General features: G+C 38.3%; 1 protein-coding gene across 6 annotated transcripts in view; it reads left to right on the plus strand.

Annotated features, from left to right (window-relative positions):
• Window positions 1-8,611, plus strand: part of TECPR2 (tectonin beta-propeller repeat containing 2) — a 39,333-nt gene extending 30,722 nt beyond the window's left edge. For 4 of the 6 annotated variants that reach the window (XM_015287798.4, XM_040701265.2, XM_046942495.1 and 1 more), the window contains 3 exons: window positions 4,600-4,741; window positions 5,974-6,123; window positions 6,375-8,611. In XM_015287798.4, coding sequence (XP_015143284.1) covers window positions 4,600-4,741; window positions 5,974-6,123; window positions 6,375-6,529 — 447 coding nt within the window. In that variant the 3' untranslated portion in view covers window positions 6,530-8,611. Of the gene's footprint in view, window positions 1-4,599; window positions 4,742-5,973; window positions 6,124-6,374 lie in introns of those variants that run through there. The other 2 variants (XR_005860094.2, XM_046942494.1) reach the window with 2 other exon arrangements.
• The last annotated feature ends 2,251 nt before the right edge of the window (window positions 8,612-10,862 follow it).

The raw sequence follows: 10,862 nt of genomic DNA on the forward strand, positions 1-10,862 counted from the left end.
AGGCATTGCTATCATCATGTTCAGAAAAGCACACACATAGCCTGTCACATGCGATAGCAGTTGTTATCAGCACCAGAAGCCTTGGTTCACGAAATGGATACACAAAATGAGGCACACTCAGAAAACCGAGCAGACTTTTTTTTCCAAATCCTTCTGAAATAAGACCTTAATTTGTGTTTCGACCAGTCTTAACTAACTCTGAAACGGAAACAGTGAGAAGCTTTCCTTTTCATACTTTCAGTTGCTCAATACCATTAACAGCCTCAAATCTGAGCTCTTGCAGTCTGCCTGTATTTCTTTTAGCTAGTGCTGTAATGCTTTGCATTATTAATAATAATAATAATATTTTCATTGCCTATAAGGAGCAGCTGTTGTACTAAATATGTTCTGGACCTGCTAGAGCTGTAGTGTGTGGAATAGTCACATGGGTTTGGTGTGACCTTTTCTAGGAATTGATGCCATGTGTTGTTGTAGTCTCTTGCGTATTTCTGTGAGAAAATGGTTGGGATACAAAACTAAAAGTTGACAGGGGTCAAGAAAACAGACTCCATGCCTTTTTGCCCTTTCATCTTGGTTGCGCTAGCTGATAACTGGAGGTATGGGGTTAAGACTGTGGTCTGTTTACTCACTAAAGGCTAAAAGTGGGGGAACGAGTCATGCTGCTTGTTGTAAGGCTTCTGAGGAAAATAATGCTCTAGTTCTCCAGTCAGTAAATAATCTCTGACAATTCTATGGCAGCATTACTGAAAAACATGTGGCTTCCAGGAAGACTAAACATAGATTCGTAATCTTTCCTGCTCTTGTATACTGCCTTGAACTTTTCTACAGAGAAAAAAAAGAGGTAATTAATTTAGCAGTCTGCTCTCCTTGAAGACTGAATGCGGACTATTCTGTTCAGTACTGCTCTTACATTGCTCGTGCTTTCTTGATATCTAGTGGTTGTAAAACACTTCCACCATCTTTCAAATGGAGCTCTGAAAATAACGTGCAGTAGTCAGGTTTATATTACAGAATCCCTCTAAGTTGTATTCTTTCTTTGTCTTGCTACTTTATAAGGTCTGGATGTCTGTTAGCCATCAAAATAGTCATATTAGTCTGATCTACGGATAGTGCTTGATAGTGGGGGAAATATCTCACATGTGGTACTCTTTCATCCTAGCCTGGAGCATCTGGAGGTTTTTCTGTCTTCTGAATGTGAGTACAACATCTATGCTGCATGTAACCACTAAACCATTATTTTAAAAATAAAAAAGAGGGAAAGGGGACTTAAACAGGCTGAGAATATTATGTTTAGTCTTTATCATCCTGACTATTTGCAGCAGAAAAGAGATAGTGGAGGCCTGCTGATACGTAGACTATAATTCTGAAAAGTGACTTGGAATATATTCTGATGCCCTTTTGGTGATGCATTCACTTCTGGTCTTTTCTCCTTGACAGGGGACTATTTTGGGTTCATCTGTAACTGAAAGCAACTACAGTAAGACAAGACTTCTGAGTAGCACTTCAGTGAAAACTGCATTAGTTTTTATTTTAGATTTTATTTGATTCCATTTTGTTTAAAAAGAGGACTTGCACTGAAGTTTCCTCTGTGGTCTGCAGAAAGAATGGAAATGATTTGCATAGAATTATATTATTTGCATAGAATTATAAGGTTAACAGACAACTTCAATTTTACTTCATTTTGTCATCAGACACTTGAGTGCTAGCAGACTATTTTTCATTGTTCTTATTTGTAACAGACAAGATATTCACAGCTCTTAGCATGTAACTTTAAGTACTGAAAAGTACGTAGTTGGCTTGTGTGGCAGTACGTGCTGTATTGGGAAACCTTTGTAAGCAAAAGATCGAGAGAGACTGAGGATCTTGTAACTAAGGTGCAATAGCAGAGGACAGGAGGATGTGTATTTGTGGAGGATGTGTAGCCATCTGATGTGTTTCACATCTCTAAGAATTGCCTGTCCCTGTTTCCCGGTGTCTTGTCACTGCTTTGTTCCCAGAGCTACCGGGTATCACCGCATCACTAGCTGTCCTATCGATCCTGTCCTCTACTGCCTGTGGCACATCAGAAAGCTGCAGTGGAGTAGGGACTTCTCTTATAAGAGCATTGGATGCTGCCGTCAGTGTCTTGCCTGGATCTTTTGTAATGACAGTGAGTAGGAGGATTGTTTCCTTGATGCAAGTCTGTCAGAAAGAACTAAGTAGCTTGAGAAAGGAAAAGAAACCAAAAGCAGAATACCCAGAGAAGTGGGAATACCTAAAAGCAGGAGTTTATTTAAAGAAAGCCAAAGAATGACAAAAATTTTTGTCCAAGCTTGTAGATTTACTTAGGACTCCATAAATTCCATTTGTTTCTTAGATACATCAGTACTGCAGGATTGGGTAGAGGTAGTTTGCTTATACTTAAGCCTGCAGTTGGAGCAGGAGCTGTCTAGCTGTCTGTTGTGCAACTCCTTTCATGCAACCCCTTTGGGACCTTTGATTTGCTTTACCTATCTTGCAGCACCTGTAATTCTGCAGTAATGCATAGGCTTAGAAGCTAGGTATAAGCACTCAGTAAGACTTTCTGGATGGAAATATTCCTCCAGTTATTTCTAAGGGAGTTCTCCTTTAGGCGAATGATAGAGGAAGAGAGGAACGATATCCTGATATGGAAGAGTGGAGAGCAAGGTGCACAAATCCCAATAGCTCAGTAACAAGGGTCACACCAGGCTGCTGTTCACAGTTTGTGTGTAGTAACTCAGTCTCCACAAGCTGTTAATTGCACAGCTCCCTTGAAAGCAGGGACCACAACAGCAGACATGACAGAGAGGGATGTGATGAAGCTGGAAACAACACTGTGGTGAGCTGCACTGCATGGCAATGAAGTGGGAAGATGAGCAGGCTGAAGTAAGGAGTCAGAATCAAAGAAATCATAGAAAGAGACAAATGAGAAAAGAGGAAGGGGGGCAGATGTGTGGATGACTGCAGGTGTAGAGGCAGCAAGGCAGGGCATGTTCCATGGGTTATTTTCTTTTTTTCTTTCACTTTCCTCAATGTCAGCACATGGGAGATGGGGGGAGGGTTGGTGATAGTGTTGGAGGCTGGTTTTTTGTTTTTTTTCTGCTGTGTTTATTTATTTATTTATTTGCAATCCAGTAGTTTATTTGTAACATGACAGAATAACAACTTGAAAGTAACTAGGTGCTTATATATTCTATGTATTCAATGCTTTTCAATACAAATAGCATTTTCCTTTAAGTGTTCAACTTGCAACCTTTGTCAAACCTGTCACTGTGACCAGAGATGCAAACGTTTCTTCAAGTCCCTACCAGCTCCATGCTTCCAACATGTGCAAATACCTGATGGGAGCACAAACACAAGAAGACAGTCTATCAAAGGCCTTGCAACCTAAATAGACAAGATTGGTTTGGAGTTTCAAGTCAAACTTGGTTATAGCTGGATCAGACCCATGTTAGCAGCATAATTTCAAAAGCAAAAACAAAGCAGGTAACTGTTATGTACACAGAAGACCCATCTGGCACTGGGTTGTGTGTTCATATAAGCACAGAGATTATGATTCTGTATTCTTCTTTGTATGTTTATACATACAAAGAGCTGCTTGCTCTTAGGTTTGTCACACTGGCTATTGAGCTTAGGCTTGTGAGGTTACTGTGAGAAATGCAGTGCTTCTGTCGATGATGACATATTTCAGGGCATCTTACTGAAAAATCCTTTTCTTATCTGTGTTTTATTTAAAGTGTGTGGCTTTCCCTTCCCTCCCCATCACCAAAGGGATATTTGCATTCACTAAACCTGTTAGCTAAATGTATCAGCCACAGGATTATCATCGTTGTTATGATGTCTGTAAAATTCTGTGGTCAGTAAAACTGATTTTTGCCAGTAGTTAAGACAAATATCCATCAGAGCAAATAGAATAAATCAGAATGGGAAGAGCGTGTCACTTGGGCTTGCCAATAGATAATGGTGCGGATATTCTACAGGTATGGCTGCTCCAGTACTGCAGTGGGCTGCAGTGAATTCCACAGATGTATTCCTATAAAATGACATGGGGGGAAGAAGGCAGTTCACTGTATCATTGCTAAGACGAGACATTCAGACCTTAGAGATGTGCAGGTTATATATACTTAGGAATACAGGAGAGATTTAGTTATGTTGGGAAGGCTTTCAGGAAGTTGAATAGTAAAATATAATTCTTTCTACATTCTGGTGGAAGAGTTCTCTCTTCAGCAAGGGAGTTGGAACCTGATGATCCTTGAGGTCCCTTTCATCCCAACCCATTCTATAATTCTGTGACTTGGAATTGCCACTGCATGATTGGGATGAGTGTTTGAGGAAATACTGATATTACTAGACTGAGATGCTGAACATCGTATAGATGTATCTTTATCATTAAACTTCATCTGACCATTCGCTCATGTTCCTTCTCTATTTAGGAAGAGATTTTTGAAAAGCTTAGAAAAAATGGTTATTTGTACGATGACAAAAAGTCAAATTTCTTCATAACTTTAGTCTCTGAATATTTTACAAATTTTGTGAGTATCAAGTGTCTGTATTATATATAGCAGATCAAAATTTAAATACTGCACTTGAATTTTATAGCCAGTAGGAATCAACTTGGTCAGCATTCATTCAAGTCCAAATGATCAGATGCTGTGGGCCATTGACAGCAAATGGAATGTCCATGTACGAGTGGGAATTACAGAGGAAATGCCTGTAGGCACTGACTGGGAGCATGTACCAGGTAAAACAAAACTAAAGCATAAATTCCCTGTGCTTTCTGCTGTTTCTCACTGTGATTTTTTTTTTCCCATGTTGTGTTTTAAGTTTGGTAACACTGTGTAAATCAGATATGTTTCTCAGCAATCAAGTATGTTTGTTTATAGAAACTTCTGTAAAGTGTTTGATAAGGATTGTCTTTTAAAGATCAGTGTTTTACTTAAACACATTGTCTAGTTAACTGAAGAGAAATCTGATTCTGCATGAATTTCTATTGTGTGTTATTTCAGGCTGCTGTCACTGGATTACTAAATGCCGTGTTTACCTTTGAGTTAGGATTAAAGCAGTGTTCCTAAGCAATAGGAAACCACTGTGCTTTGGGAAGTTTTGTATTGGGAAGTGATACAACATGGAGTTCCCGTCTGGATGTGGCTAAAAGAAACTTACTGCTATTTTGCACATCTTTCTGTTAATCCTGTGTGCTGGATGCATTCTGATGTAATTAATTATATTTTTGCCTTGCCTTTAAGTAAAATTGAATTTTAGTTGCTCCTTTCTAAATAACCATTTATTGACGCTGTCTGCTTTGTAAAGATACTCCACTGCAGAAATGCATGGCACTTCAGTTGCAGAGAACTTGCTTTATTGTGAAGAGGTATGAAAAAAACAACCAAACAGTAATGTCCACAGTGTCTATGATGTTAACCATTTTTAGGTAAACTAATGTTATAACTGTCAGATTTCGCCATCTGGTAGTAAAATACCATGGAGGTTCCAGAAATAGGTTTGTAAAGACTGCCTGGTCATTGCTTGTGGCTATGGCCACAGGGCAAAGTGTATCCACAGTGTGAGATTGGTATGGTCAGTAGATAGATGCAGCATCTACAAAGCCTGCGATTAAAAAGCCTTTTTGTTTATAAGTGCTCTGTGTACTGCAAGTGGCCTTCATTCTTATATTCTGTTTACACAGGGCCAGAAGCTCAGATGCTATTTGAACCTTCTCTGTTCAACTCCTCTAAAGTTAGTGTAAGGAGAAATGCATTCCTGAATTGTCATCTTGCCAATCCTTTCTTAGAAAGCCTATGGGAAATTTAGTTATTTCTTTGTGCCTTTTATAATGGAAAGTGCTTTTCTAATATTAATATAAGACTACATAAAAATATTACGGTCTCGCTGTCTTATTTAACTTTTCAGTGAGTATATTTAATTCAGAAGAAAGCTTGTGATTATTGCCTTTTCATGCCTGATTATCTTTAGGTTTGCAGGCATGTGAGCTGGCTATAAGTACAAGGACCGTTTGGGCACGCTGTCCAAATGGAGATGTAGCTCGTCGATACGGTATTACTGACAAGAATCCAGCAGGTGATTACTGGAAGAAGATTCCTGGAAACGTCACACATTTAACAGGCAAGTTGGTTCTATGTGATAATTCAAAAACACTGTGATGTCTGCTTTGATTTCTGCCTGATGGTGCTCAAGTTGACCATGAGCAGGGAGAGCTTTGTGGCCTGGCAGTTTCATCAGGGTGCTTTTATCACATCAGTAAAAACCTTCCCTAGGTACGATTAGGAAAAAAATAAATCCAAATGTTATGAATTTATTGTTTACAATTGGACCCTTCTACTTTTATTATAAGATGTCTAATTTGTGCTTTGCAGTGACCCCTCTGGATGAACTGTGGGCGATCAGTACTTCAGGATCCCTTCTCCAGCGCCTCACTAAGACCTTTAGCCATTCCCATAACCAGCAGAAAAATGATACTTCTGTTCTGCTTCACCCTGATGATTTTGAAGATGAATGGGAAGTGATATGAAGTCCCTCAAGCTTGTGAAGCAGTGAAAAAAAAATAGGAGGGCATATAGAACTTCTGTAATGTATGTACAGAATGTTGGATATAAAAGCCACTCATACTGGACATTGTGATATTAGCACTTTTGTATTAAAAAAAACTGACCTGTTAAATAGCCTCTAAGCTGTGAGTTCTGATGTTTGTTCCGATCTCCCTTGGGAGACTCTTTAGGTGTGGCATACTGCAGTTGTTATACTGTACTACTGTAGCAGCTCCTTTGGAAACATAACTCTTTAACTTAATCTGATTAGCAATGAAAGTGACTATTTCACAATAGCATGCACACTAATACATGTGTACTTACTTTGAGAAGAAATTCTGTTGCATTAAATATTTCTCTACATCAGAAACATTAAATATTTCTCAATTTCTTCTTTTATGTGGAGCTCCAAACTGATAGAAATGCTCTTCAACTATTGTATATGTTTAGAATGACTTTTCCCTTGCAGCATGGAAGAAAATAAAGGAAGATATTTCTTAGAGAGATCTTAGAACATCCTGATTTCACAGCACTGGTGTTGAAATGAGCTTAGTTTGGTCAATTTCCATATAAATATCTGCAAGGCTATACTAACATTCAACATCTAGAAGTTTTGTTTCTAGCATGAGAAGTTTGGACTGCATATAATATCAAGGGAACTTTTCCCCATTTCACGCAGCCATCAGGGAGCTGACAATTTTTGAGGGGTAAGTCCCACTTTGGAAAAGAAGGAAGTTGTATGTTGGGTTTGAAGTACAAAGTAGGAATGTACAAAGCAGCTTTCACGATACCTGTTGTGCTACGTTTGTGCCTCCAGCCAGTGCTTTAACCTTTGGACTCAAATTGTTTTGAGTACCAAACACAGATGTATTAAAAGTAAAATGGTAATTGATAGAATTACCTGTATATCCCATTAAAATTGTGATATTGTGAGAAAATATTTAACAATATTGTAACTTCTAGCTATGTTAGCTAAATTTTGAAGTGTCTTACGCTTACAGATGTTGCAGCAGAGGTATGTAATGAGCTGGGAAGTAACCTAAGTTAGTCATTGCAGTTTATTTTTCTTTAAATCTTCTTTGAAAGATACCTCATCTTTTTTAAGCAATAGAACTACAGATGAGAGAGCCTGAGTTCAGTATGGAGGTGGAAGAGTTATTTTGTATTCGTTCTAAGCATATAAATCATCAGAATGTTTAAGCAGCTGCTAACCAATACTGTAAATGAGCCAGCTTCAGAAAAAGGCCGGGTGTTAAATTGTGGGGATGTTTCTGTTTTGAGAACTTAATGCATATGGAGATGGATGTTTTCTTTTTAACCTCTGTTCTTTTTCAGAATAGGTCGTGCATGTGTTGCACTAAACTTGGAACAAACGTGGTGCAAGGTGAGAATGTACATCTGTGGAGAGGGAACCAAGTTATGTCACATTGTGGTGGTACCACTTCTGATCCTGGCTGCCAGGTCTCAGTCTGATCTTTCGGTCTTACAGGGAGAAAGGATTTATTTCCCTTTTACAGATTAGATGTTTGCCTCATTGATATCCATATATGGTGATTACTCCAGAAGGTTTGTTTTTTGTTTTTTTTTTTAGCCTGTCTGGCAGTGGATTGTAACGGATTGATTCATGGAGTAAACCGGTCTGTTTTCTGCAAGCACAGCTTGCTATCTTGAGGACCCCAAAGACGCTGAAATTCACCTTAAAACTATATTTTGGCTGCTCCTGTGTCAGCCACTTTGGAACAGGGATATGAGTACTTCTCTGCACCTTGCCAAGCTCCAGGTGCTTAAGTACAATGGCGTTATTTAATAGTGACACTTTTCTATTACGTTATTCAAAGTCATCTTAGTAATGGTTTGAGCTTGCTAGTTGTTTGTTTACTGTATAATACCGTATCTTGCTATGGTCGTTAATATTAAATTGGTGTCAGGAGCTCTTTTCAGACTACTTCTTAGGGTAGCTTTATTAAAACTAGGATATATTTTTTCCCTTTTTTTCTGTATTTAGTTTTTTTGGTTTTGTTTGTGCTTTGAGACAAGTGCAATAAACTAGATTTTTAAGAAATAAATTACTGTGGTGAGACTCATCTGTCGTGTGGTTCACAAAGAGTTCTGTTTGTTTGGAAGTTGTCTTACTGCTGAAGAAAGAGATGCTTATGAAACCTCTATCCTACTATTACCCAGGATAAAATGGTATCAAAATGTTCAAGCAGAAGATGGGTGATTCTGCCTGGTACTGTAACTGTACCCTTCTTTGCATACTAAAATATCAGAGCTTATCTGAAGACTTCCTGTGATTTTGGCCTTTAACTGTAACTGCTTCTGAGGCATATAAGGCACCATTGCCTTCCCTTCCCACATAGGAGAGCTGTTTTCTGACAGAGCCAAGACCTTGTGCAGCTTCTCACAAGAAGGTGTAGACCTGCTTAATGACAATTCTGATTCTGATGCCTGCTTCCAGCTATGAGAATCCTGTTCAAATTGAGATGGCAGTGTATTTACTAATTACCGCAGTTTTTATCTTGACATACTGGTTCATCTGCTTCTGTTGGTTCCTGCAGGGAAATTCTAGTCTTCTTACAGCATCAGCCTGTTCTGTTATACAACAGTGATCCTTATCTCACCACTTACGGAAGTTCAGATGCCCGAGGTGAGTTGGTGTGAAACACCCATGTAGATACATAAATAACTCTTGTTTTTCTGCGTTGCAGCAATAAAAAGTAGAATGAAATAATGTTCAATGGTACAAAGCAAGTTTTTCACTGAAAAATGGCACAATACTTTAATTGCTTAATTGAGATAATAGAGTTGTTAGGAAATGCTGTTACTGCTAAGAAAATGATAAGAATATTTAATTATGACCTTATGTCATTGTTTAAAGGTAGGCTTTTTTATACAGGCACAGAGAATTTGGAATAAGTGTTCATACCTCTGCAAAGAGCATCTTTGGTGCAATGTACAAGAAACCCACTTCCTCCCAAATGTGTGACTGTCAGAAGATCACAACTCCAGCTCTCCTGCATTGCTTTCCCAAAAGCTGAGTGTTCAAGTGTCTCAAAGGCACCCTTGGTTATTTCAGACTAGCATGGCATTCTGGCTTATTTTTTTGCCTTCCTCACAAATGCTCCCTTAATGAGTGAGCTATTTGTTTCTGTTGGAGTTCTGGATAGTAAATGATGTTATGGATGTAAAGGCCTGCATTTCAGTTGCCTGAATGCCTGTGGGTTTGCCTTTTTAATTAGCCATTACAGAAGTATAAATAATCTGTGACGATATGCAGGTCTACTAATTACTTTGGTGAAAAATCGCTGGTCTTCAGTTTTCCCATTAACCAGGCCTATCCATATCCTACCCCTGCCTTCGTAAGTAAAGAGATAAGATCTTAATTAAAGACACTTAATTAAAGTGTAGAATGTGAGGTGCAGGTTTTATTCCTCTTATAGCCTTCCTGGAAGTAAAACTTGGCACGTATTATGGCAACAAGTAGTCAGCAAAGAGAGCTGCTTTATCCCTTGCCAAACTAGGTAGATCACCCTGGTTGCTTGATACTAAGTTACTCCAATTAAAAATAACCATGGCACTCTCCCAGAACAGAAGTGAATTTGTAATCTAGAGGACTGGATTTTAATTAGTGGAAAGTGAAAGTTGAGTTGCAGTCATTATCTTCTGTGAATTACTATAGCCAGAGCTCCTCTGATAACAATTAAAATATCTAGATAAATAAAACTATCTCCCTACATTGCTGAATGGTGATATCTAGGTTTATCACAGAAATAACTGTGGCTTTCTCATCACTCAAAATGAAGATAGGGAGTGAGGTTTGGGGTTCAATTGCAGATTAGACTGTGGCATAGTGGAAGCTAGGTGAAATTGCTGTTACGATTTGCTTTGTCTTTGAGGTTGTCTTACTGAAAGGCTGTTTGAATACATCAATTAAAGCTGTTACACCAGCCATTAAGTTAAAATCTTACTTGATGCTGGTAGGGGGAAAAGCTATACAGGTAGTAAAGGTCTGTTTGAGAAACTTTATATTCCAATTAAATGTGGACTTAGAAATCAAATATATTTAATTTTTTTTCAGTTTTCTAAAAGCTGACACTAATGATAATAAATAAGTAGCTAATGAATTTGATATTTTGTAGTGTTATAAGTTCCCCCAGATTAAAAAAAAATGCCCTTTCTATTTTTGGCCTTCAGAAATGACTAAAATGTGCTGAGTTTTGTAGTCTGTCACTGCCTGACAGAGGCACCAAACAGTGCACAACTGAACAGTGACAGATTAATTAATCTTTCAGATATTATTCACTGTTTCTGTCCAAC

Source organism: Gallus gallus, chromosome 5, assembly GCF_016699485.2.
Source record: "Gallus gallus isolate bGalGal1 chromosome 5, bGalGal1.mat.broiler.GRCg7b, whole genome shotgun sequence".
Classification (NCBI taxonomy): Eukaryota; Metazoa; Chordata; class Aves; order Galliformes; family Phasianidae; genus Gallus; species Gallus gallus.